The sequence below is a fragment of the Spermophilus citellus genome (genome assembly GCF_964194105.1).
Source record: "Spermophilus citellus genome assembly, chromosome: 1".
In the NCBI taxonomy this organism is placed as follows: Eukaryota; Metazoa; Chordata; class Mammalia; order Rodentia; family Sciuridae; genus Spermophilus; species Spermophilus citellus.
This window is the reverse complement of record NC_138182.1, coordinates 125,502,542-125,530,316: the sequence shown is the minus strand read 5'-3', so window position 1 is coordinate 125,530,316 and position 27,775 is coordinate 125,502,542. Positions and strand designations below refer to the sequence as shown.

The 27,775-nt window shown below is 54.8% G+C and overlaps 1 protein-coding gene across 1 annotated transcript in view; it reads right to left on the bottom strand.

Annotated features, from left to right (window-relative positions):
* The window catches only part of SLIT3 (slit guidance ligand 3), a 575,787-nt gene that overhangs the window by 65,402 nt on the left and 482,610 nt on the right, over window positions 1-27,775 (bottom strand). Inside the window, exons 13-19 of the mRNA XM_081292656.1 lie at window positions 23,385-23,528; window positions 22,017-22,180; window positions 12,343-12,493; window positions 11,051-11,125; window positions 3,866-4,009; window positions 3,093-3,236; window positions 550-713 (exon numbers count right to left, since the gene is read on the bottom strand). Of these exons, the coding sequence (XP_081148782.1) occupies window positions 550-713; window positions 3,093-3,236; window positions 3,866-4,009; window positions 11,051-11,125; window positions 12,343-12,493; window positions 22,017-22,180; window positions 23,385-23,528 (986 nt within the window). The remainder of the gene's footprint in view (window positions 1-549; window positions 714-3,092; window positions 3,237-3,865; window positions 4,010-11,050; window positions 11,126-12,342; window positions 12,494-22,016; window positions 22,181-23,384; window positions 23,529-27,775) is intronic.

Below are 27,775 nucleotides of genomic sequence, written 5' to 3'. Positions count from 1 at the left end.
CCTTAGATAATGGATCAAGCAAACGACAGTGCTCGCTTGAATTTATACAAACGAATATGCCTTCTGGGATCCTGAGACCTGGAACCTGAATCTTCTGTGCTCCTTGCCAGTGACAGGACTTTTCTTGAAATCTGTTTCTCACGGGCATAAACCTTGGACTTCACCATGACATAGACAGGAAAAGCAAGGCCGAGGGCTCCCATGTACAGTTGTGTAGGTTCTGTACAGCGCAAGGGGGCCACATCACCCAAGGGCACCGACCTCACTGTGGACATGGCAGATTAGTTGGTTTGGAAGCCCAGGGCGGCATGAACCAGCTCATGCTTTAGTAAGTCAGTATATCGTGATGGATTTCTGAAGATGGAAGAAAATGGCTTCAGAAAGGGGCACCTCATCATTTGCAAGGGGAGCCTCTTAAGCGGGCTACAGAGCCCCTGGAGCTCCAGCGTGTGCCCCAGGGTGGAGTGGATCAGATCCCCGGGAATGCAGACAGCTGCACCTGCGCCCTGCCCCCTCCCTGCTGCCCAGCAAGCTGCCCAGGCCTCTCACCGTCACAGGTGAAGTCCTGGAGGGCCACGTCCTGGATGGGGATCTCCTTGAGGAAGAAGGGCTTCTGGCACCTGGGGTTCCCGCTGACAACCCGCCTCTTCCTCAGCCACCTGCCGAGCCAGGCCAGGTGGCAGTTGCAGTTGAAGGGGTTGGACAGGAGGTTTCTGAGGGCGAGAAGGGCTCTCAGGGCCAGCCTCGCCCTGCTGCCCTGCGCAGCCCTGGGACCCCGCTGCAGGTGGCGGGAAAGGGCAGGCCCAGGGCCTGCTGCAGCCCTGCCCTGACACACAGATGGCTCCCCGCAGCCCCGCTCTGGTCCTGCTGAGGAGGACTGCGGCCTCCTGCCAGGGCCTCTGCTGCTGCTGGGGCTCCAGCCACCCTGCCTCCCACTCTTCCCTGGAGACCCTCCTCTACCTGGGTCCTGGCCCCGCCTCCTCCCCATCACCTGTGGTTCTCAGTTTCACCAGCACCAGCCGGTTGAGGGGACTTCTCTGAGCTCAAGCGGGAGGTAGCAGCCTCCCGGCCTCTCCCTTCCCGTCCCGGGCGGCTGTCAGCGCTCCTGATGGCTTCTGCCCTTGTTTACTATCTGCCTGGCACTCGGAGCCCAGGTTCATGGGGTGGGGCCGCGGCTCTTGGCCTCTGTGTCTGGAAACCAGCCCACTTCCGACAGGCACTTGTCCCCTGTGTGGGTGACGTGGCTGGACTGGAGGGAGGTGGGCAGCAGCCTCTGCCACCAAGTCTGCTCCAGGACGGGGCAGCTCCACCACCTCACATGTCTGTCACCTCACTCACACTATCACAGTCGCCCTGGGGAGGAGGGGACATTATTCATATTATTCATTATTTCATAAATGAGGAAAGGATGTCCCAGGGAGTTCACCTAAGAAGGCCAGAGAGCCCTCGAGTGGCTGCTGTGTCTCAGTCACCCAGAGCCCGGGCGACGGCTGCCCCAGCAGCATCTTTCCCCTGAGCCTCGGCAGCTGCGGAAGTTGGGCCCGTTCCTTCACGTGGGAGCGGTGCCCTCGTGCTCCGTGACCTGCCCCTCTGAGCATCTAACTTGTCTTTCGTTGGGGAGGTCCTGGGAGCCGCTGAAGGTGGGCCACAGTGAGCCAGCCCACGGTGTTGTTCCCAGCCGATGGACCCCCTGCTGAGGACACGTGCTCATCCCATTCATTCGTGCATTCAGCCACGGTGGCCTGGGCCTCTGTACACTCATAGGCTGGCATGTGCAAGCCTTCAGCACACAGCGGGGAAGGGGACAGCTGTGTATCCCTGTCCTCCCAGAACTTAGATGACAGGAGGCAAGTGATATGCGACTGGTGACGGATGAGCAACGAGCGGCGAATCTGAGGAGGTGGTCAGTGTTAGGAGAGCAGGGCTCAGGGGACAGGAGGATGCAGAGGGGCATGGGGTGGGGCAGGTGGCACCTGAGCAGAGAACGGAGGGACAGAGGCTCAGAGGAGGGGGTGCCAGGTAGTGTGAAGGGCCAGCAGAATTCCAGGAGAGAGTGGGCTGGGTGGGGGAGGCTGGAGGGGGTCAGTGGAGCTGGACAGGAGGCACGGAGGCCAGGCAGGTCATGAGGGAATGGCCACAACTCTCATGCTTATTCCAAGTGACATGGGCATGTGGATGGGACAGCGGGTGGCAATAGGAACTGCAGAAACTGCCTTTTTTTTTTTTTTCATTTATCTCCTAAAGGGTGTTTGGAGAAGGGAAGACATAACTATCAACAAAGGACAGCAGAGCCACGTGGTGTTGGGTCCTTTCTATACAGCAGGCCCTGGCTGTGCGCCTCAGAAACTGCAGCGACCCAGCCTCCTAACAATCCCAGGAGGTGGATCAGGGGGAGTAGCAGCCTAGGGATGAAGTCCCTTTCCAAGGCCACACAGCCAATGAGAGGCAGAGCCAGGGTTTGGACGTAGGAAATTTGGCTCTAGAGTTGCAGCCTCCTTACTGACACAGTGAACCCCCAGGGCAGGAGCACTCACTGAGGTGAACAGAAAGCTGGATTCAGTCCCTGCTTGGTCACATCACTGGTCTACTTCAAAGTCCCATTGTTGCTGACTCACATTGGATGAAGGGAGCCAAAAGCCACCTTGCAGCCCAGCCCTGGCCTCCTCTTCAGTCTTGCCTCGCACCAAGCCTCTCATGCTCAGTGCAACGGCCAGGCTGGGCTTGCTCAGCTCCATGTATTGTGTATGCTCCAACTGACCACAGGGCCTTTGTGCATCCCTTCCTGATGAAGGATATGTATTTCCCACTCTCTTCCACAAGCTAACTTTCCAGAATGCAGCATCAGTATTTCTCAACAAAGCCTGTGTTGGGTTTTCACACCACTGTGGACCTCCCTGCAGCAATTCACTCTGCTGTGAGCTCCAGTAGGGAGTGCTGGCTGGGTCCATATATCCTCGGTACCTTTGTGAAGCCCAGAGTACGGGGAGCCTGCAAAGTTCTTTAAGTAGACAGAGGGATACATGACCATGGCCTTAGACAGCAAGGAGCTGGGGGACGGTGAGGTCTGCACAGGGGGAGCCAGGGAGACTCACATGGTGGACAGGGAGACGAGCGTGGTGAAGGCCCCAGGGGTGATGGTGGTGATCCGGTTGTCGTAGAGGGACAGCAGCCTCACAGAGCTCAGGCCTGCGAAGGTGTCATTGCCCACACAGCTGATCATGTTGCTCCTCAACATCCTGCAGGGGGTGGGAAGAGGGGCAGAGGCCTCAAGACTTCCTCCTGCACACGGCACGCAGTGGCAGGTGTGACTAGTGGGGTGCTCCGGCCACCCCCAAGCCGGGCCCTCCAGGCTGCTCAGATCGGACCTGTAAATGCAAGGCCTGGATCCCCAGGGCCAAGTGTGAACGTGTGTGCCCTTGCTTGTGCGCTCCACTTACTGCGCCAGCGTCGGGCGTGTGCATCCCCTTGTGCTCATGCCTGTGGCTGTGGCGGGGAGAAGGAGAACCCATGGGTCCCTGTGCACCGCCTCGTGTTCACACCCACGTGGACAGGCGTGTCTGCAGGTGCTTGTGGGCCCGGGGCATGGGTCTGTGTTGTGCATTTTTACAAACACGTGCACATGTGCATGCTTGTGGGGAAGAGTGTGCTGTGGCTGCCTCTGCGGGTTTCTGGTGCTTGGGAGGGTGCGTCACGGAGGGACTCCAAGTGGTGTGTCCGAGTGCCATGCTGACCTCTTCCCTTAATGGACTGGGAGGTGTCCAGGGCTCCGGCTCCAGGGGTAAGGGGTCCCATAGGTCAGGATGGTGTGCGGTGCCCTGCTGCCTGCCCTGCCCTCAGCCTCCCTCCAGATTCCCAGTCCACTCACAGGGTCTTGAGGCTGCTGAGGCCCCTGAACATGCGCCCATGCACGGCCTCCAGCTGGTTCCCGGTCAGCATCAGCTCCTGCACGCCGGCCGCCCCGTCGAAGGCCCCCTCTCGCACCTCCTTGATCTTGTTGTTGCTCAGGTTTCTAGAGGAGGAGACAGATGGGGGACCAAGGGGGCACAGGGTCAGGATGCGGGGGAGCCACGGCCCTGGGGACTGGAGGGTGGGGAGCTGTCGCAATCCCCCTGACATTTGTCCTTAGACCCTGTGAAGCAGGAGCAAGGGCCCCACACAGCAGACGGCTTGGGAGTGAAGTGTTGTCACAGTGACCCTCTTTCCTATGCCCCGGGACTGGCGGACTTAAAACAGTGATTCTCCAACTTCTTTTGTGTCCTCCCCAGATTTTCTCATTAAGCAGTGGTTCGCTAGAGATGAGGGCCGGGAAAACAAAATCCGTCTCCTCCCATAGGGATTCCCACCAGAACCCCAACACCAGCAGGCACTTTTGTTTGTATTCATTGAGTACTTATCATATTCCCCCAGGAGAGAGATCCAGCCTTCACAACCACAACCCAAACACCACCATCAATCAGACAGACCCTGCTGCACTCCCATCTTACAGAACAGGAGACCTAGGTTCAGAGAGATTAGGTAGCTTGCCCACAGTCACACAGCTGAGAGAACAGGGATTGGAAGCTAGGTCTTCTTGCACGTAAAAAGTGCTACACTGAACTATCCCCGGCACAAGTGAATATTCCTTTGATGACGCAGAGCCTCACTCCCTGATGTCACCAGCTTTGCAGAATTCAGGACTGGGGATAGTGTGTTTCTTAAAGTGAGCGCTCAGTGTTGTCACTTATGGTTCTGCTCCAAGCTCTGAGGGCAGGTCCCTCCCTCCAATCCTCACACCCACACCCTGCCACAGAAGAGGTGGAATGGCAGGCCAGGACACAGGCCTCCTAGACTCCACCTGACAGGGGAGGAGGGGCCTCCAAAGACCATCCAGATGTCCAGCCCTGAAGGCACCCCTGGCCAGTGGATGGAGCCAGCTGAGGAAGGGTCTAACCTCCCAGAACATAGCCGAGCCCTGTGCAGGAAAATCTTCTGCAAGCAGGAGACTCCTGGGCTGCAGAGAGCCTGCCTGCTCACCAAGCTGCTGAGGTCCCTGGAGCACGCCAGGTGGCCTGGTTATGGCTGTGACTGAGGCCTGGAGGGAGGGCTCTGCTTCAGGTCACAGAGGGGGTACCCCAGAAGGGGCCATAAGACCACCCCAACTCCCTCTCCAGCTCACAGAGCTTTGCGCTGACCAGCAGCAACCCCAGTGGGTGGAGCCTCCCTTAGGGACTGACCTGAGCTCGTGGTGGAGCCAGGGTCCCCAAGGCTCCCCGCAAATCTCCCTCCCTTTCCCTGAGAACCAAGCGGGCCACGAGAGAGCCACTATGTGGAGCCTGTGGGCTGGAGTGGAGGGGACAGTCCTTCTTTGGAAGCATGTGCTCCTGGTCTTGACCTTGGTCTCCTCCCCTTTCTGTCCTGCCCAGAGCACTGGAGGCCACACCCCCAGGCCCTTCCCCAGATCTGAGAGTGGGGGTGGGGTTGTTCCCTGGGGTCTCCTCGGCTTTTCTTATCAATCCTGGTCACCCTGCCCCAGGCTGACCCAGGAATGGAGGTAATGTGTTGGGGAGACTGCAAATTACCCCCAAATTGGTTGTAGGAGGAGAGATGAAGGTTCTCCCGGCAGCCATAACTCACCGCAGGCTGCAGGAGATGTTGGCTCCAGAGAGCCCCGAGCTGCCTGGGGATTAAAGTACAAGGGCCAAGCAATGAAGATGAGTTAGGGCAGCTCTGAAGCGGGAGGCTTCCCATTTCCTGACATCTGTTTCTTTAAACGAGCAAAATTAATATCACATTACTGTAAGGTTTGTGAATTGCATTTCCTTGGGCTGGGAGAATGAAAAACAGAAGGGAGGCAGAGGGGGTGGATAGAATTTTCCTGAAGGGCCAGCGTTGCTCTCTCCGCTGCAGGCTGCAGAGGAGCGGGGATGGGGAGCAGCCTGGGTGGACACTCCAGGAACAGCTGAGGACATCCGGGGTTTGTAGAGCTCTGACATCCCCACAGCAGACATTCCCCAAGGGGCTCCCCCACAGGAAACCCCACCATGCAAATCCAGGGCCACCAGCGGCCTCTCCTCTCTGCAGCCCCCATGAAGGAAAACTGCTGCCTTGGGCCTTCGCCTGAGGAGGACGGGCACTTACACCTGAGGGCTCAGCCTTGTCCACTCACCCTGGGGACAGGGACGATGTAGAAGGGTCTCCCCCAGTCACACAGAGGTCTTAGAGCCGGTGGATTTGTCGGGCTGCTTGCCGGGGCCCAATGAGGCAAGGCCTGGCTGCTCCAGGTTTCAGTTGGGTTGCAGCCAGCCCATTAGTTCTGACTAGGGGACCAGTTGAAAGCCTGGTCCCAGTTAGAAATGCCATGGGAAAGTTAAGTGGAACTTTCTGGAAAAGGTGAACGCTGAGTCATGATGCAGCACGCGCTCAGTCTTGCTGTCAGGATGGGGAGGTCCTGTTCACCCTCCAGGGCCCCTTCCCTCCCTCTGAGGTGGAAATTCTCTTGCAGCTAGGGTGGCAAGCCCAAGTATTCTCAGGGTCCAGGTAGTGACTTAATGGTCACTGGGAGCAGGCCAGGAAGGGTGAAGGGATCAGGAGGCACACGCCTCAGCTAAGGGGGCAGCTGCTTCTCAGTTCAACTCAACTGGACCCCCTTGGGGATGTGAATGTTCCAGAAGGTGCCAGAAATCGATACTTTCTGGTTTCTGTAAAGACTCCTGGTTTTTAAAGGTGAGCATGTTATGCTAATATGTTTTAAATACCAAGATCACATTTATTAACTTTATATTATAGTTTGTCCAGAAGTTATTTTAAGTTGTGTATCTTTGAGATGTGCCAGTCGCTCTGGTGTTCTGAAATGTTGCATTTCTCTAGAAATAATAGCTCTCATGCACTAAAGCAAAATAACACAAACCAGAAAAAAAAAAAGTGAGCTGCTAGGAGCCACAAGCAAATATACGATGTATGGCACCTTTGGTTGTAAAGTGACGCCAGCTAGCCACTGAGATATGATTATGTTAAGATTTACATTCATATGGAAATTGGACTCCCGCTGTTCACCCTGGCCTACTGGACTCATGTTACGGGACTCGTGGAGAGTTCCCATTGGTTGGGGAAGGATAGTAGGAGGAAATTCCGGGGGAGGTCCGGGGGACCCCCGGTTCCGGGAGACGGGAGGTTCCGGTAGACGCCCGCGTGGGAGGACCGGGTTTGGCTTGCCGGCGCCTACAGAGTATTGGCGGCTTTTTCAAAATAAAGTTTTGTTCCTGCTTGAGTGGCTGGTGATTCTGTGCCCAGCCAAGACTGCGGCAGTGAGCAGCAAATTCTTCCACCACGGGCTGATCCCCTGGCGCGCCCCTGACTCTGGCTGGAGGACCACCAGTTTTCAGCCTCTGGTTGAGCTTCTCCTTCAGCATTAGAGTTGACCTGGAAGTCTACCTAAGAAAGGTCTCAGTGGCTCTCTGCATGTGACGTCATCCTCCTTCCCTCCCTTCTTCCTTCCCAGTGCTGGGGGTGACAACCCGGGCCTCATCACGCTGGGCGAGCACTTGACCACTGCTCTGCGTCCCCAGCCATGGTCTTGCTGAAATGCTGCATTAAGCTCCCACAGCAGTGAGGATCCTGTGCCATATCCCAATCAGGGGTGCTCCCGTCTGCATCCCTGAGTACAGGCGATGCCCAAGGGAACCCCACGAGGAGGGCTCAGCCCCACTCTCCCATCTGGCGGGAAGGGCCAGAGGTTCAGAAAGCCACAGAGTCCCACCACCTGGCTCCATGCTCACGATCTTGCCTGAGTGCCCTAAAAGGCAGAGTCAAGAAAGGTGACTGGAGGACGCTGGAGGACCCTGGCCCCGGAGTCCTCGAGGAAACTTGGCAGGCCCAGGCCTGGCTAGCTTTGGCTACACTGCTGGGCAGACATCGGGAGGAACCCACCACCTCCAAGGAGGGGCCCAGCTGGGGATGTGTCTTGGGACACAAGGATCTTTGGTTGTTGTTGTCTGTGGTGGCAGCTGGTGGCCTTTGGGATCAGCCTTGCCCCTTGGGTCACTGGTTGGTTGGCTGATCCTCATGTATATACATGGCTTTGCGCCACACCAAGGCACACACTCGGCTACTGCCCTCCATGGGACACGGGCTCCCTGCTAACCTGCTCTGTCACCACTTCTGGCTCCTGGCTCTGCCACTCGCCTTTTGACCTTGGACAAGTTACTTACTACTCTGCCTCAGCTTCTTCACTTGTGAAATGAAGTGATATCAAAGTTTTTCTCCGGAGAGTTAAAGGAGATAATGTCAGTAGCATCTAGCACTGAGTAAAGCACCTGAGAAGAGCCACTGCCACCTGTCATTATTGCTATCATCATGACTCTGTCCAGCCATGCTCCATATGTGTCCCACTTTCCAGGCTCCTGAAAGTGTCTGAGTTCTGGTTTTAGTTTTTAAATTAATTATTTTTATTTTAATTTTTAAATCTGTGCATCATACCTGTATCTAGCAGTGAGATTTTTGTACGCACTTGTAATATCGGTACATGTAACAATATGACGATGGACCTCAGTCAGTCTCGCTCCCTAGCTCCTCCCTGTTAAAATGTCTGATCAGCTACGCTGCTGCCCCTCCATCTCCTACACCTCTCTCTGAGCCGCACACCCAGCCCCGTATTCACTTCTGATCCCCATCATAACTTGCAAGTAAGGTGAATTTATTTCTATTATACAAATGCTAATAAAACTAAGGCCTACAAAGGCTAAGGACAGTCCCCTGGTCACACAGCTGGAGAAGGTCCAAGCTGAAGCCACAGGGAAAACAGGTCTGCCTGCAGGTTCTCCCCAGCATCTAGATGCTCTTCAGAAGTGGGGACATTTGGCAGGCCTGACCTTCATTCCAGTGTGGCAAATAAGGGGATGAGCCTTGCCCCTTTGGATGAGAGCTGGGCCTACATTTGTCACAGTCCCCACTCCTCCCTTTTGCTGCTGGGTTGCTGAGACTGGGGCCAGCAGCCCCTCATGTGTTTGTGCGAGTGTCTCCCGTGGTGCAGAAGTCGGCTCTCTACGCTTCATCCCTAGCATCTGTCTGAGGGAGGCACAAAGAAGGGGAGTCACACCTGAACCGGGAGAATGTGTGTTTCTCTGCAGAAGTGAAGGCTGTCTGCTCCTGTTCGCCAGGCACTGGGCTGTCCCGACTCTCCTAGCATCAAATCCATAGGTGGGTAAGCTTCTGCCTCAAGGTCAAAACAAGCACGCATCCCTGGTATGAACTGGGAAGGACATCTCCTGGCAGGTGATGGGTGCTATTTGGCTGGGTCCCCGAGGTCCGTGGAGTGCTGGACCACAGTGACAACTCAGAGTGCTCTGCATTGCCCACAGGTACAGACCAGTTCCTGGGGCTGTGGCCAGGGTGGTATTGTGGGCAGGGAGAGGAGGGGCCAGAGCAGCACCAATGAGATGTGACGCTGCCCAGGGCCTAGGAGGGGTCTGTCCTCCCTGTCCACAGGGTGCCGACGGGTGGGGCACAGAGAACAGGAAAACAATAAGGAGTCATAGCCAATTCCCATTATGAATGGCAGTCACATTCTGCAAAGTCACCAGGTCCTCTGAATTAGCAAACACAGAGCTGTGGCTCCCGGGGAAACACAGGGTCAGGTCCTAGGAGGCCTTGCCCACGGCATTTCATCAACTCATCAATAGGAGACTTGCTTCATGAGTGTTTCTGCTTAAAGACACCTTATTTAATATGTTATTGATTCATTAACATTGAACTAGCAGCCCGCAGCAACGTGTCTCCTGCCTGAACGGAAGACGTTCCCCAACACACGCATTTCCTCCCCAGGCCCAGCACAGGCTTCTCAGGCTGAGCATAAACTTGCAAATTATGTGGCCCTGAATAACCCGCAAAGGGACACTTGTTTACAACACGAGGGCTGAACACAGCTGGCGCACCAGCTTTCGACATCAGCGGGGAACGTGTGTAGGGTGACTGAGTTCTCCCCTGCAGTGGACTCCGTGCATGGCCAAGAGTGGCCTTGAAAGCAGGAACAGTCTCGATTGTGGAGCTACATAAATTCTAGCCAGCAGGTGGGTTTGCAAATATGTACTCTGAATAATGAGGACGGACTGTATTTCCCTTGCTTTGGAAACAGACCCAAATTCTGGGGCCAAGGGAGATGGAATAGGGGATGGGGAAAAAGGGTGTCAAAGGGAAGACAGCCTTGGAATCAGACAGCAGAGACCATGTCTGTGCTGCCTTCCTCTGCTGGGGCACCCAGGAAGGGAGGAGGAGGGAAGGAAGCCCAAACTCACACTAGTGTGACTGTAGGTGGATCCAAATTTAAGTACCAGTTCTGATATGTGTTTGATGTGTGGTCTTAGAGAAGTCACTGGATCTCTCTGAACCGCAGTTCCATGACCTATATGAAGGGGACTGTGAAGCTAGCACAAAATGGGTGAGTAAGGACAAAATGACCAATGCATGTCCGACAGGCTCAGAATAGGTACCCTAACAGCATGGCCGTGTTGTTTTTTGTTACCTTTGTGACTTGGCCCCACTTAGGCAGGGAAAGGGTATAACAGAGAAGCAAATAAAACGTGTCCTCTGACTGAGCCCAGGCTCTGGTCAGACCCAGGGACCCCCAGACTAAAAACCAGTGTGAGCACAGCTGACAGCCTTCCCACCATGTGCCTGGAGATGGAGACACCTCGACTCCACCTACCAGCCGGGCGCGAGCTGTCCACTTGTCAGAATGGCGAGTGGCTGTGCCGGGATGCCACACTCCATCGCTGGTCCTCACCCGGGGCCCAGCTCTTGGGGTAGTGGGGGTGAGGTAGGGCTGAGCAGAGGGGCAGTGGGGTCAGGGATGCTGTGGGCGCACGCTTATGGCAGCGTGTGACCATGAGACACAGCCACATTTCATTTTGGCCGTGTGTGTCTGTCCTGTAGCCCAGCACAGGCCATGGCCGGGGTCAGCAGGAGGCTGGGAGGGGCTGCAGCGGGCGAGGGGCCCCAGCGCCCTGGCTTCTGCTCTGTCTGAACAAGACCTTGGCCAGGGAGGGTGGTGGATGCCCGGCTCCTGAAGTTCACTTACATTTTCCGCAGGTTCGGCAACTTCTTGAAGATGCCCGTGGCCTCTAGAACAGATATCTCGTTGTCATTCAGTCGCCTGCAGGGAAGCAAGAGGGCGAGAGGGTGGGTCAGCTGGGGTGAGGCGCCTCCTTCACGCCCTCTGCTCGGCTCCCTGCATGGCTTTGACTGGGCCCCCAGAGCCATGGGACTTGGCAACTGGGCAGCCGCAGAGCACGGCAGGAGAGGGAGCATACTGAAGGCCTCCTCCCCTGCAGGAAACCCCTTCAACCTGGGTGGAGAGGCCTTCTGGAATATTCTCATAGGCATCCATGAGAATATTCAATTGCCAAGTGTCTGCCTTCATTTTGTGGGTACCTTCATTTTGTGGGAACCTTCATTTTGTGGGTACCAGTGGCAACCTAGAACACACTGGGAGGCTTTTACAGCACCTCACCAAGCTGCTCAGCACCTTCCTGAGCACTGTAAATGCGGGCAGCCCTGAGGCTCCATGCCCAACCTTCCTACTGGCTCAGGGAGAGCGGTGAGCAGCGAGGCTGGACCTTCTTCGTCCTGTGGGGATTCCAGAAGTCAAAGAGAATGACATGATCCCAGCCCTGCCTTCACTATTTACCCAGGGCCTGCCCTGGGAAAGGACTCAAGATGAAACTCTGTGCTCCTTTCCTTCTTACTCTTCCCAGTGGATGCCCTCGTTCTAGAGCTAGGAAACGGCCTCAGACACGAGAAGCAGCTGGCCGATTTCAGGAAGACTGCAGGGAGCAGGTGTCAGGCTCAGGTCCCTCAGCCCCATGGGCTTCACCTTTGCCTTACTAAGGTATGAATTTGAGCTCTTCCTTTTTTTTTGATAAACCAATATAGCCCTTCAGTAGCATGGCAAACAGGAAGGTCAGCTATATCTAATCATTCTAGTAGTTTTCTTGCTTTATTACAGTTTTTAGTTTAATCCCAATCTTCCTGGTGGCATTATCAGCTCCCCAGGGCCAGCAGAGGCTGTCTGCCTGCTCTGGTCACTGAAGATGGACCTGGGCATCATAGATGAGACCAGCACGGGGCCTGGCTTCCCCTGAGTGCTCAGGATGCATTTATAGAACGAATAAATGGATCTTCCTGATTGAGAGCGAGCCGTCTGTGCATGGCCAGGTGTCTGCCTTGGCCTGTTATGCAGAGGATGCCCAAGAAGTGGCCCTGCAACTAAGCCAGAGGGGGCCACCTCCAGGAGACCCCCCCCCGGGCTGGTGGAGGGTGACTGGGGTGCGAGGGGAAAGGGAGGATGTTTACACGCAAGGTGGGACTTACAGGTCGGTGGCGTATTCCGGGATGTGGCTCGGGATGCGGGCCAGCTTCTGGTTGGAGCAGTCCACAATGGTGCCCTCACAGCGGCACTTCTCCGGGCACACGAGGTCCATGAAGCACTCACTGCTCAACCGGCTGCGGTAGTCCTCGGAGCCTGGGCGGGGCCAAAGAGGGGCGTCAGCATCATGGGTTCCCTTGCAGAGGGCCTGAGGTTGTCCATAGTGGGGGAGGGGAGACAAACCAGCCCCATGAGTTGAGGTGCATGTGGGGATCACACAACAGACACGGCATCACCGTCGTTGGTGGGCACCGCAGGGCGCCCTGCCCCGTCCCTGCCACTTTTCCTGTGATCTTTGTCACTCATCTCTTTCATCCTTAGGGAAACCAGGCTCAAGATCCGGGGCTCTTATGCTTTTGTGGGCCAGGGACCTGTCTGAGAAGCTGAAGAAAGTCATGGACCTTCTGCTCAGAGAAATACCGCAGGCTGCATGGGTAGAGAATCCAGCCTCCAGTTTGAGGGAGGCTCCCTGCTCCATGAAGCCTACCACCCACAGAAGCTCTAACTGTTCCTCATGACCCAAGCGGAAGAGATTTTGCTAGGGCTTCTGTGGGGCTCCCTCAGGGCTGGGAATAAGGCAAGGGAAGACGTGCAAACTCAGTTGTCTTTTGGGGCTTGACAATAATGAAATGAACAGAGGAAGACAAACCTGTGGTCCTAAGTGACCACTGACATAGGGCCTCAGTACTGGCAAGACAGTGATGAGGGTTAGGCAGGTGGGGGTTTGGAGCCCACGACGCTCATGATTAGGAATTTGGCTCTGAGTTGCCCAGTGTTTCTTTTCCTTTTTATTTAATTTTTTCCTCAAGAGAAACCAGGTATTTAAAAAATATTGGTATTGAATTCAAGTTTGAAACATTGTGAAATAAGCATTTGAGGGTCGGCTCTGACCTCTGTCTTAGAGACTAAGTCCTATTTAACTATAGTGCAAGGGCAGTTCCCATGAGTTAAAAGTTGGAGCTAAGATTTATTTTTTCAAAATTGCATTTCTCTCAATGTCATACAGCAATGGCAAGGAGACTGACAATCTGATGTCTCTGAGAGGTGCCCTGGGGAGCAGCCGGCAGACCTCAGTGAGCACATGAATTATGCTGGCGGTAATGGGGGTCTCCTGTTCTCCTATCAGACGGTAGTTCCTTGCTGGCCAGGTCTTTTCATTCTCTCACTCCACATGTTGCATTAGCACCAAGCTAGGCAAACAGGGACTTGGTCCACATGGGCCCATGCATTTGGGATGCCTCCAGCACCCGAGTGTCCCATGTGCATTTCTGAAGCGTCTCAGAGTGTGGATGTGGCTTGTTGGCAGAGCCAGCTGAGCGATACCTTGGTGATCTTATCTGTGACCTTATGGGGCGCTAGTAGTCTGCAGGTTTCAGCAGCAGAGGGCATCAGCTTGGCCAGGCTTTGCTGTGAATTAGCCTGAGCCTCTCCACAGGTGAAGTGCAATCAAATAGCTGCTCCTGCCTCACCCGGGTTGGTATGAGGCTGAGAGCAGGATCCAGGAAGTGGAGCCTCTCTGGGGGAGGCAGGTGGAGTGTGGGTGCTTGTGGTTCTACTTCTGCTCCCTTCTCTGCCACCTGGCATGCCACAGGCCACTGACGTCAGGGGGCTGATCTACGAGCTGCTACTTGGCCAGAGCCAGGCAGTCTTCTCTGAGCTTGGGTGATCCCATGGAAGCCCTGCAATATCCCGAGGTTCCATTTTATAGATGAGGAGACTGAGGCCTACAGGGTACTATGTGCATGGCGAAGGGATGAACCCAGATCAGCTGCTGCCAGGGGCCATGGAACCAGCACAGTGCATCACCACAGAAGTGCCTTTAGACCAGAGCTTCATCCTGTGCCTCTGGGAACGACACACAGTCGGACGTGGTGGTGGGGGTGGCGTGTGGGATTCTGCCCCGGTGGGCTACAGTCAGGCAGAAGGCAGGTGTCTCCCTCCCTCGGGGTTCCCTCCCTCCTACTACCTCCCTGTGGTAATTGCTGATGGGGGATGAACCTGGTGGTCTCTGCTCTGAAAGCAGGGAGCCAGAAACCTGGCTGTGTCCTCCCTTCTTCCTCTGCTTTCTCCCCATCCCCACTTCATCCAGCTTCCTACCCCCGGGCTCATGTGAACGGAATGGAGGCCCGTGTCCTTGTGATTTAGATGGCTTCCTGGCCCCGTGTATAATGCGCATCTCCTGCCTGTGGCTTGTCCCACTGAACCCCGACACCTGGGCAGGCCATTCTCACCCCAACACATGGGCAGGCCGGGTTGGGTGAGTTTCATTTGTGAACCCTTTCAAGGCCCACAGGGTACTTCCCGCTCTTATGCCCTGCTGGTGGGTCCACGTGGCAATGGAGTGCAGGGGCGAGTTGCACGTGTGCGTCTGCTTTCCCTTCGCAATGTGTCTACAACGGGATCCTTGCAGAGCTGAGGACTTTGCCTGCCGATCACAGGCAGAAAGACAGGAGGGGACACGGTTTGCTCTTCAACACGAAGAGCCTGAAGACGTGGCTGGCTGGCTCGGGACAGCCGCCTGTTAAGTGCATTTTCGTTTTAATCAAGGTGAGAGCGGCCATGGTTAGCGGGAATCGCTCTCAGTGGTACAGTTAGATTATAATGGCGGACCTCTTCGGTGGAGCCGCTGACCCATCTTAATGAAATGATTTTGCAATTAGATTCGATGGACTAATGTGCTCTTTCTAGCATTTCTCCCCCTGCTGTTTTTGTTATTGCCCTGGTTTGCAATAATGAGGGGGTCGGAGAGTGATATTTCACGGGAGCCAGAAATGTTCATAACGGCGTAATGCACATAACCAAAAAAGTGGGTTCCCCAGTCCCAGCCAGCCCGAAATGCCACCTCCATCACTTCCTATTTCATTACCGAAACTACCCAGGGCTTCTCGGAGCCATTTGTTATGCCTAATGCTCATAACTACCCAAAAGTATTTTTAACTTTTCCAGAGCTTTAAAAGTCAATTTCAATCTCAATGCATATTTTTCACTGCCAGAAATACTTCTTAGTAGGAGGGAACCAGCAGAATCAGGCAGCTGCTTCTCTCTTTGGGGCGGTTCAGACAGGAGAGATCTCGGAGGACTCGGAGAAGGGCCATAAAACTCAATCCTGGCTGAGGTACGCCCTGGGAGTGCTGACTTCATCTGGCATTGTTCCTGCTCCTGCCCCTGCACCCCTCCTCCCCTTTTGTGAGCAGCTCAAGACGATGACACTTGGTAGTGATCACAGAGAAGCTTTAATAGACAGGGTGGAGTGAAGGTGGATGTCCACAGCACGAGACTTTACTAGGAATCCGGCCTCTGGCCCCCTCCTGGGAGGGACGCATGTGACCTGTGAGGGGCCTGGGACTGGGCAGCAAGAGCTCCTATTCTTTGGATAGATTGGCTGGGCTGATTAGGGGCAAATAGCAGTCCCAGGTGGATTGGAAGTCACCAGGACATCATTATCTGACCAGCAGGGATCTGCCAACTGCTGTGGCCAGGGCTTTCCTCTGTCCCCAGTAGCCCTCTGATCAGTGGAATGAGGAAAAGGAGGAAAAGGGCAGAAAGAGGAACTGGGGGAGCGTGACGGCCTTTTCAGTAGCTTGGAGAGGAAGTGGTATGGACAGGGGGGCTGCGAGTGTGAGTGGGTCAGAGGAGCGTTGGTAGGCACACAGACGTCCACGCACAGGCAGGGCCGGACCCGACCCCAGGGGCCGGAAGACGCTACCTGGGTTAGCAGGAGTTTGGCCAGCAGTTGTGCAGTGAGGTGTCCTAAGCTGTCCCCACTGGATCTAGTATGAGTGCATCCAGGGATGGAAGCAGAGAAGCTCATGGTCATGAGCTTGGTGGGAGGGCACAGTATGGATCCACCACCCAAGCCTGGCTCCTGGCATGGTGGGGCAGTGGCAGGGAACTCAGAATTGTCGCTCCATAAGGGAGGAAAGGTGTCCCAGGCTTGAGAGATCCTGGCATGTTCCTGCTGGAGAGGCTGAGCCATTTAATTCCTCCTTACTCAAGTTACTGCTGATAACAGATGTAAGCTTGGAAGGGAACGTCTGAGAAAACTTTCAGCTCCCTATGGATTCAAGCCAGGGATTGAAATGTTTTCTAATTCAAGGTAACAGGGATGTGCTCAGCCAGGAAGGCTGAGGGTAAAAGGGGCAGAGCTCAGCCAGATGGAGGCAGTTACTTAGTGATGGGGCCAGTTAACCAGCCTCTCTGAGCCTCAACAGCCTTACCTGTACAATGGGACTCGGTGATGTAAAACATCACCAGGCCTGGCCTATTGCAAGCACCCAGTATGTGTTAAAAAATTCAGAGAGGCGAGCAGGACGCACCATTAGTCATCAATGGTAGGAACTGGCTCTGCAGGGCAACCGGAGGGAGACATGATGAGAGTCCTAGACTTTGATGGGAGCCCAGTGCCCAGCTCCTGAGTCTAAGCCAGGGTGTGGGTCCTACCTTAGCTCTGTCTCATGGGATGCAACAGAGACTAGGAACCAACAACACAATCTTGTTTACACTGGGTCAAGGATGTATCAGGAAGATCCCTCTTTAGGGTCAGAGTCAGCAGGTGTCTGCACAGCTCACCTGGCCCTGAGTGAGCATCAGACGAGGAGCCCAGCATATCTGCATGAACTGTGCTTGAAGTTCAAGGAAACAGATAGGACTTGAGGTCTAATGGGGATCAGGGCCAAAGTGTTCATGAGGAGCAGGAGTCAAGTTTAGAAGGAGCCATGGTGAAGTTCAAGGTCTCAGATTCATGCCAGCTTCACCCATTCACAAGCTCACACTCATCTCACATGAAGAGGATTCCAATGGAGGTGGTAAGGGTCATGGGCAGGATGGACTCCCCTTTGGGTTAGCTGCTGCATGGGGAAATGACCCTGGGCTGGGATTCTCCCATGAGCCACAGCTCAAACCTAGCTATTACCCATGGCTGGCATCTACACTAGATTTGGGGGATGGTGCCTCCATTTGGGGTAGAGATATGGCTGCAGGTTGTGGGTTGGGCCCATGTGCTTCTCCAAACCCATTTCACCCTGCTGCATCTGAATCCTCAGAGACTCCCACCCTCCTCCCTTTTGAGTCAAGATGGGGAGAGGGGTTTGGCAGGTGGGCTGTGGTGTCCAGAGCAGAGGAGGAGTGTCCGGCGGCGGCGGTGGCGGGCCATGCTGCAGGAGAGCGCGGTGCTTTCCGCGGTGCTTGACAGAACCATGTTCCGTTTCCATCGTTCCACCACATGGTTAGATCAAGCACAAAGGAAAGCCCCACGGCCACTGGTCAGAGTCAAGGTCAGGAAGCAGCATCAGAGAGAGGACAGGAGCGCTCAGAGGAAGCAGCGTGGAGAAGCGGAAGCCGGAGCAGGCCCCCACTGCGCGTGATTAGTACCAGGAGCGGAGTTCCACGGGAACGCTTCTGAAGGCCCTGCTGCCCTGTGCCCCGCCCCAGGGGACACACAGCAGGAAGGAGGACAACAGGTGGGAAGCCATCAGACACCTTCTCAGAGGCATCAGGGCAGAAGGAACCCCTCCCCAGGGGTTGGAGAACATCCAGACAGCTGTGGTCACATCGTGGGCCTGAGCAGAGCATCTGACCTCCATTCTGCACCTCACCATTGGATAAGAATCAACTTAGCAAAGCATCTTCTGAGAGCTTTGCCACACAGGGCCAATCCCCAGGGCCGAGTGGTGCCATCCGCTGTCCACTATCCCTTAAATAGAGAGACATCCATATTTCCTGGGGGTCTAGCAAAGCAGATGCTCTTCTGCAGGAAAAAGCCCCTGTGACATTCCATTACTCAAGGGTCTCCTCAACATCCTCAGGGTCCCCAGAAGCCCTCGGCTGACAGCTGTGCATTCCATACCACTGGGGGTTTGGTGGAGGAGGTATGGGTATCAAAGGAGACACATCTTCCGACCCAGAGAGATGGGAAGCCAATGGGGCCTTGAGTTTGGCACCAAGAAAACTACAATCACCATGGTCTGAGGCACCAACTGTCACAGAGATAGTGGCAGGTGAATGGAGAGTGGCTCCTGACTGACAAAAGGGCCTCTCAAACCAAGAGAAGGGAGGATGGGGGAACCAGTCACTCAGCTGGAGGGCAAAACACCTGATTCTAGGGTCCTTTTGGATTCCCTGGCCTCCTCCTTGGCTGGGAGTCATGGCAGTGGTAGGAAGGCTAGCGAGCTATGATCCTGGAGGCCAAGGAGCCAGACGAGGGGGCCCAGTCTATATTCCCATCTGTGGCAGAGCAGGGGAACTTCTCATGAGCCTGCTGACCTGGGACTTCTCCATTGGACTGGAGAGGTGTCAACACTGATGATTCTGGTGCTCTCCCTGCCTAACCTCGGGCAGGAGGGACAGTCGCCATTCCTCCACAGTGTGTTGGGGACTGGGTTTCTTGACAAGCTATTCTCAGCACCTTGACAGGGCAGAGGTGGTCTACAATGGTGGGCCAGTTAGAAAGAGGCCTCCTCAGCCAGAGCCAGCCCCTCTGCCTTTCTAAGCCCTTGCATCTGTAATCTGGACTTCACACCATGTTGACCTACACACTTCCGGGCTCTGTGGACACTCTGCTTCTCAGATTTTGTCTTGGAGTTTGATCAGTATTGGGGCAGGGGAAATCTACCCCATTCATGCACCCCGCCCTAAAATCTCCCTTTCCTTGTATTTGGCTTCCTCCTCCAAAAGGAAATGAAGGGACCTGGAAATATACTATCAAGAGTCTTCCTAGTGTATCAGAAATCCTGGGTTCCAGACCTTGCCCTGAAATTACACCCTATACCTTTGACGGGGCTTTGGAGCTGTGTGGTCCCCAACTTCCTCATCTTTAGAACAAACCAGATGTTCTTGAGGTCCCTAAGATGTCTAGCTGTTTGCCACTTTGGGACACATGCCCTCCCTCTGGGCTTTTCTTCTCTCTCTCTCTCCCTCTCTTTTGGTGCTGGGCCCATGGCCTTGCCCGTCAAGGCAATGTTCTGCCCGAGCCACACCCCAGCCTGCACTTTCCATCATGAGAGCTTCTTCTCACACAAAGCAGGGAGCAAGACAGACAGCTCCTTCAACTGGCAAGTGCTCCCAGGATGGGCGAGGGTTGTGCAGCCAGACAGTGCCTGTGCAGGACTTAATCTGATGGTCAGATTGCCCCAGTCGACAGCACCCACCCCGATCTCCTGCCCAGGGCGAAGGCTGTAGCTGATACAGAGAGGCAGAGCCCAGCAGCTGGGGAACCAGACGCCCTGCTAAGGAGGGCTTTAAGTGCGGCAGGAGCAGCCTTCAAATTGGCTGCTAATTACATCAGCTGTCTTTTCAAGGGGGTGTTTTTAGGGGAAAGTAAAAAGCAGAGTTATTATCTGTCAACTCCACTATGTGTCACCTGCCCTGCTTCCTCCTGCTGGAGCTTCCTGGAAACACAGAGCTTTAGGTCCATGGTTTCTGCCTCCCCCAGGGCCAGGGCAGGACTGGGTCCTGGTGTTTCTCAAAGCCCAGGCCCTTGGAGCTCAGCGGCAGCTCTCACTACCTCTTCCTTGTAGCTATGCAACATAAAAGCACATGTCATGCTAGACGTCAAGCTCGCCATGGCTACAAACATCTCTACCCTGTAGGGAGAAGCTTTCTGTGTAGTGTTGTTTTTTAAAGAAATAATAATATTTTAGTCAAGGTCAACAGAGAACCCTGTCCCCTCTCCCTGTCTGTGTCTGTTTACAGTCCCCCCCACCCACACAGGAGAGGAGCCAGGACCCTGCGAATGCAAAGGCAGGAAGGCAGACAGGCGGGCAGACGCAGGAGTGAGCCTTGTTGTTCTAGGTCCCCTTTCTCTTCCTTTTTCTCCTCCTAGCTCTTTCTGTACCTGCCATCCCTAACTTGCTGTCCCCAATCCCCACCCACAGCCATTCCTAGGTCCTTCCCAAGGCTGTGGGAGGGGCCATCCTCAGACCCTGGCCTACTCCACCCCAGCCCTGTCACCCAGGGGCTTGATGTCACCTAGGGGCTTGGACATAGACAGGACGCTCATGAGACTGAGGTTGGCAGATGGTCCCTCTCTTCCCCCGACTCTACAGCCCCTCTCCTTGGCTACTACTAATTGGCCGAGACAGTTAATGGGGCCCTGGGAAGGTGGAGGCAGGAATAGAATGAGGAAAGGCCCTGGGGAAGGACCAGGTGACAGTTCTATCCTCAAAAGTTCCTTCCCAAAGATGTGTGGGCCCAGAAAAGAACCTAAGGACAGAGTTCAGGGTGGAGTGGGACCATGAGGTCGGGGGGGGGGGCAGCTGTTGACCTCCTTCTCAAATGCTCCTTCTGTCCCAGATGCTGGGTGCCAGTGGGAAGAGCCAGCAGATCTGGGGTCCACTCCTGCCTCTGTGGTGGCTGACTGTGGCCTTGGCCTGGGGTGCCCTTTCACTCTGAGCCCTTGACTCCTCTGCCCTGGCACAGGGACCCGCCTGCTGCCCTCACAGGACTATCGGAAGGAGCCAATCAACTGGAAGCATCCAACATGGTGCTCCTCAGAGACGGAGGGTCCATCTGGTAATTTACATCATTATTCTGAGGAAGGCCCGTTGGTACCAACTCTTCACACTGCCACCACGTCCCTGAGGCCTCTAGGCCCTCTTGAGGCATTTGATTCTCCCAAGAAATGTAAAATCAAAGAACTCCAGTTCACCCTGGAGACTGGGATCACAGAACTTGACTCAAAGGACAAGAACGTGGTGCTGCCTGCTGGTCTTCTCTGTTGACCAGTTCCCTCGATGGCACCCTCCCTGATTACCAGAAGATGCTCAGGGCAGGGGGAGAAGCAGGGCCCTGGCTGAGGCCAGCCTGTGCGCACCACCCGCCTCGGTCCCTCGACTGTCAGTCACCTACCCCAGGAGCAGAGGCTGGGCAGTGATCTTTTCCAGTAGAAAAGAACATGGATGCCAGTCATTTTAACTGCCTGCTCCTCTAGTTCTCAGTCAAGGAGAGCTACTTCTCTTTCCAAGACTGGCAAAGACTCCCCTTGTCATTTGTCCCTGTCCTTCCTGGGTGCAGTGGGGAGAAATGTTTCTAGAGCACTTGGCACGAGAGCGAGGCCGTGCTTCTTCCCAGTCTCTGCCGTCCTCTCCGACATCAGGGTGCAGCTTGGAATGGACAGTGAACCTGTTTTTGAAACCCGTAATGCGCTCGGCCGCAGGGCTGTACCAAAGTCCGTCTTCCAGGGGACTTGGACTACAGAGAGCCTGCCGCCTGGCCTGGGCTACATTTATTTCTCTGCCTGCCATTTGGGAAGCAGGCTTTGGAAGCTGAAAATCCAACGTTACCCTCCTGTCAAGGACACGTGTGCAGAGGCTGTCCTGTCTCCTGGCTTTACCTAGCTCTGGGGCTCCGAGGCCGCCTGGGTTCTGTCTGCCCTGAAGCCGCCTCCCCCTCCCCTCCCCCATGCTTTGATTGTGTGTGTGTGTGTGTGTGTGTGTGTGTTTTATTTTAAATCCATAAGGTAATTGGTTTTCTGTGGGCTAACTGAATTTCCCCAATTTAATTTGCAAAGATGCTCCCCAGGAGCCATTAAGGGCTCGCTGTCCTCTAGATTGGATTACTGGCCTCTCAGGGGCTGCTGTGTTCTGAGTCAGAAAGTGGGGCCCAGCCCCCATAACCTGATTACCTGAGCAGCGGAACTTCTTGCTCTTGATCTGGCTGATGCGCTTGTTGGCCAGCCGGCGTGGGCTGCTGCAGCGGGCCCCACTTGTCTCGATGGGGTTGTCCTGGAGGTAGTCAGCCAGCCACTTCAAGTGGCAGTCGCACACAAACGGGTTTTGGGCTAAGTGGCTGCAAGAGGGACGGGGCTGTTAATCAGGAGTGACCTGTGGCGCCTCGCTCCACCACCACCCTGCCTGGCAATCGGGGCAGGGCCCTGTCCCTCGTGGCCCCAGGAGGCCTGGGAGTGCTGCTTTCAGACAGGACTCAAAGAGAGGGCCTGAGGCTGGCTGGCTGCCAGGACAGGCACAGATGCAGCTAGCATCTGGTCTGGGGAACCAACCCCCAGCTCTCCCTGCTTGGGGGCAGGACCCGCCACCGCGCATCTCTACTCTCACCCACGCCAACTCAGGCGGGCAAGCAAGTCGCAAGCTTTAGACTCTACACCCGGGCAGAATGCATTTTATTTCTCCAAGCTTGGGGACACCAGGCTCGTAAAGCAGCTGGCGTGGCGACTGGCATATGGTGGGTGTTCCAGATACAGCAGCGAGTATTGTTATTATCCTTATCATCACAGAGCGCCGGGGCCTGGCCTCCCCTGGCGCAGGGAGAGAAGCTCTGCAGAGCGCTGGACGCAGAGCATGGCACCCGTTCGGTATTCAACAGACAGCAGCTGCTTTTGCCCTGGATGGGTTTCTGCCTCTGACTACAGGGTAATGTGTGCCAGTGACTCGTGGGGTCTTCAGGAGCCCCAGGCTCACTGCAGGCCTGGGTCCAAGCCTGAAGCTGGAGCCATTAAAAACATGGGCTGAGATCTGGACTCAGATGTGATCTACTCCCTTGTAATATTTATACCCATCTGTGGTGCCCAGAATGTACTTCCCAGTGAGGAAGAAGTGTTCCCAGAGTCTCTACGAGACACTTAGTTTTGCAGGTTTCTGTTGGTAGGCAGAAATGAGTCATCAACAGGGATGATACCTGCTCAGAACACAGCAGCTGTGCTCAGCTTCTCTGCCTGGATTCAAATCCTGCCTTTTAACTAGCTGTGTGACCTTGAGTAAATTACTTAACCTCTCTGTGCCTTTGTTTCCTCACATATAAACTGAGGATAATACTAGCATGTACACCCTAGGGTTACTGTGAGATGTAAACGTCTTTAAACAGGGCAAGTGCTCCTTGTGGTGATGAGCTGCCTGAGTGTCACATGGCCAGCTCCTGGTTCTCATCATTCCAGTCTCACTGACAGCCCAGCCATGCTCCGTGTGTGAGTTTGCCTCATCAGGGTGTTCTCTGCCACCAGGTGCCTGGGGTTGCCAGAACCTGGCAGCATACTCACAGTGTCTGGATGGACTGCAGAGGGGCGAAGAGCCCCTTGCTGATGGTCTGCAGCTTGTTGTCGTACAGGGAGAGCAGGGTGAGGCTCTGCAGGTCCTGGAAGGTGTTCACCCGCAGGCAGTTGATCTTGTTGGCATTGAGGAGGCTGCAAACAGAAGAGGCCGTGATTCGCCAGCCCTGGTCATTATCAGCAGTGCACAGGCTGCGCCTGCAGGGGACAGGCTGCAGAGTGGCCATTGCTCATCCCTGCAGCCTTGAGCTCCTACAGCTACAGGGCGAGAGAGGGAGGGCTGTGTGCCTGGCCACCCTGGCTGATCACGCCTGGGCACTTACACGGCTTCCCCACGGAGCCTGTGTCACTTGCTGCCACCTGGCACTTGCCCTTCGCTGCAGTGTTGCAGGGAGACCTGAAAGGGACCTGTGCCTGGAACTTTCTGCTTTAGAATTCCGAGCTTCCAGGAAAAGAAAAACAATCATTTGGTGCAAATATTTTAAAGCTCTAGTTGCCAGGGTTCTTTTGGATCATTGATTCCACTGGAAATCTGGTGAGAGTCACAGGTCATCTCACCAGAAAGTCCGAAGCCACGTGCAGGCACGCAGAGGACAGGTCCATGCAGCCCCGCGTGGCCCAACCCCTGCCCTCATGCACATCATGCCAGCCCCCCCTTCAGCTCCCCGGCTGCCCACTTCCTCCCTGCTCCTCAGCATCTAGCTCAGGTCCTGTGACCCTCTTTCAGCAAACCGGGCTTCTCCTCCTCCTCTGCCTTTGAGCTCAAATGTCACCTCCTCAGAGAGGCTGGCCTGACCATCTCAGCTGGGACCCCCGATGCTGCCTCTCACAGCCCCTCGGGAGTCACCTCGACTTGTGATTTTAGGGTGATTTCTTTTCTTGCTTATCTTTTGCCTTCAGAATAAGACTGACGGCTCCGTCGTGGCAGTGAACCCCACTGCATCTCTCCCTTAACTCTTGATGCTTATTGTTTATCAAGAAACTCGCCCAACTCCAGAGGCAACCTTGGGGATGTCCCTCCTCCACAAGGGTACTGGTTTCCCCAGGATCAGCTTTCCCTGAACTGGGGACCCACTGTGCTGCTGTTCTCTTCAGATCCTTCCCTCCACACCCGCAAAGCCTCATGGGAAGCGGCCTTCCGGGTGAGACCCTGGTGCAGCGGATGCCATAGGAGAGTTCCAGAGGCACCTGGCAAGCCAACCAAATTGGAAGAATTTCCTTCTTCATCCTAGACCACTTGCCATGCGTGCCACCTCTCCCAGGGGTCCCTGTGCAGGAAGCGGGCAGCTGTCACATGGCAAGTGGAAGAGCTGCCTGTTTAATCTGGCTAATAATGGGCAAAGTCCCTGGGGTCCGCACAGATGTCCTCCTGCCTTGCAGTGGGAAAAGCTCACGTTTGCAGAATAGTCTCCCTGTCCTCCTCATGCCCCATGCTTCTCCCAATAACCTGGGCAGATAGGCAGAACTACCGGGGCAAGTTGCAGGTGAGGAAACTGGAGCTGAGAGGTGGCCAGGGTTGTTCAAGGTCACGGGTGTTTCGGGCGGCCTGCTGGCTGTGGTTATGATAACCAGGTCTCCAGAGGGTTCGCTCTTTTTCTTACAATGCCTCATCCACCCGGCCCATCTGTCTCCCCTTTTGCAGCATCTTCCTCAAGAATTTCCTGTGCTTTGTGTATTGAATCGTAGTCAAGGTCATGCTGTCTTAGGGACGTTTGAAGGAGGATTTCGTGGAGCAGAGAAACAGGGAGAAAATCCAGAAGACCCTATAGGGCCAAGTACTCATCAGGAATGCACCCTTCACACACACAATTTTTTGTTTTGTTTAAGGGGAAAAAAAAGTGGGTGGTAAATGATTTGTTCCAAATCTTAATACTAAGGGCCTTCTGTGTGCATCACCTTGCCGGGAGATGTTGAACCACTCAGTAAAGAGACCAGCCCAGCTTCTCCGATGCATGGGAGAGCCCTCCTTGTACCATATGCAACATGCCACAAACAAATCTATGTAAAACTTGACCTTTCCTGTGTTTTAAAAGTTGGGAAATTTCAAGCAAAACACACTCACAGACACACACACTGGATTTCTATTTTCTCTTGAAAAAATTTTCCAGAATCTCTGGCAATGAGTCCACTGGAGGCAGCTGTGCCTGGCTGCCCCCTGTAGGAGGGACACAGGCCCTCTGCAGGACAGTGCCCACTGCTCCCTACTGGTGCCCTTCACTAGTTGACTTCACCTTCTGGCCCCGAGTAGGCATGAAGATTTGAGGCCTCAGAACTGATTCATGAACCCTCTGCGGAGCCTGGTCCTGGGGAGTGTTAGAGCCTGGACAAGGAAATGGCCACAGGGACAGAGAAGTGAAAACTTGGACCTACCCTGGATGTCTGCCCAAACTGAAGTCCGCCCTGGCAACCTCCGCACCCCTCAGGCCCAGCCAGGCTTCCTGCTCTCATCCCTGTGCTTCTTTGTCCCCTGCGGCTCCTAGATCTCCCCGCACGGGATGTCATTTCAAAGATGCAAGACATCACAAGGACCCGGGCTGGCAGAATTTCTAGGCAAAGAAAGGACAAGGTACAGAGCTCACAAAGCAGGGAGCGAAAGAAAACAGAAAAGGGCGCAGTCTCCTGGTCACTCACTCTCTCCCAGGCTGCCTGGCTCCCTCGGTGAGACGCGTGGGTGTAGGAGAGATAAAATTAAGCTGCTTATCGAGAATTAGATGCTGAGGACAGCCTTGCTGATCCCCAGCATCAGCAAGATCTAACAGCCTGTCCCTCTGCCATCTCTTGTGTCAGAAAGCTGGCAGCGACTCATCTCAGGCGGGTTCCACCAGCGCTGAGCTATCTGGCCCATGGACGAGAGCTGGAGGGGATTTATGAGGCGCCGTGCTGTGGAGCAAACAGAAAAGCCATGGCGTGTAGAGCCCTCGTCCAAAATGCTGGGGACCAGAAGTGTTCAGGGTCTTAGATATTTTTTTCCAGATTTTGGAATATTTGCATAAATAATAACAGACATCTTGGGGTCTAAAGTCTGAGTGCAAAACTCACTGAGGTGTCTCATGTGCCTTTTCCACAGAGCCTGAAGGTAATTTTGTGTAGTATTTTTAGTGCTCCTCTGTATTGACTGTGACCTATCACTTGAGGTCAGGTGTGGAATTTTCCACTTGTAGTATCATTGCAGCGATCAAAAAGGTTCTGATCCTGGAGCATTTTGGCCTTTGGAACTGGAGACACTCCATCTTTGAAAAGAGCATTTGGCCTTTGGAACTGGAGACGCTCCATCTTTGAAAGGTGTGCCACCTTGCCAGGAAATGTTGAACCATTCAGCAGCTCTTAGGGCCTCAACCCAGGCCTCCCTCTTTGACTGGGGGATGGATTCTTCTTTGGAGTAGGATGCCTGGGACGCTTAGGATCCCCTGGGATGCTCCATCTGTCCTGTCTCTCCCCCATGAGGAGCAGAGCTGGAACTTCTGTGTGAAACGATGATAATGACACAGACTAATCTCTAGAGCCCACATGGCTGTGTGCAGCCCTGCATTTTCCAAAGCATTATGAACTGTTTTATTTAACCCTCATGACAGCACTATGATTATCTTCATTTTTCTGATGAGGATGCTGGGGGTCAGAGTGGTGACGGACTTGATCAAGGTCACCCTGCAGTAAGCCAAGCTCCAGCCTGGTGGACGTGGAAGCTCATCTCTCATCCACTGCCTGACGTCCATGTGTTCTCCTTTCCGTGTTCCCTGTCCCTGGGGACGTCTGCTTGGCTGGCCTTAGGATGCACCTGGCATGATTCAGGTGGATGAAGGTGTGTCAGTCTGGGAGACTCCGATTGCCTCTTGGGAGTACAAAGGCATCACAGTCCAGCTGACTGATTGGTTGGTCACCAAGCTGCCACTGACACCGGTAGCAGGCTCTGTGTCGAGTGTCTTATACTCACGAGGATCACTGAGTGCCAGTGTGGGAGCAGACCCTGGGTTTTCAGTGTGCTCTGGGCAGCCCAGGAGAGCAGGACGAGGCAGAGACAGAGCACCCTTCATCCACAGGGGCACGGTCCAGCTTGCCTTGTCCCAGGGGCTTCCTGGCATTCCAACAGGAAATGTCAGCACCTGTAGGTATCAGCCTGCTCTGCTGGAGTCCAGTGAGTCAGTGTGGGGTGTTCTGTGCTCGAAGATATCTCCAGAAGCAGAGTTTACTGTCTTCTGGGGCCATATGTTCCCAGACCTATCTCCTAAAGGAACCTCAGAGGTCATATAAATAAAAAGAGGGAGAGGCTGAGCTCATCAGGTTGGTGAGCAGCTGGGGTGCCTAACCAGCATGGTAACGCGGGATAAGCACTTGAAAGGTCAGGTACTTCCCTGGATGAATTCCATGAAGCCCCCACAGCCCTA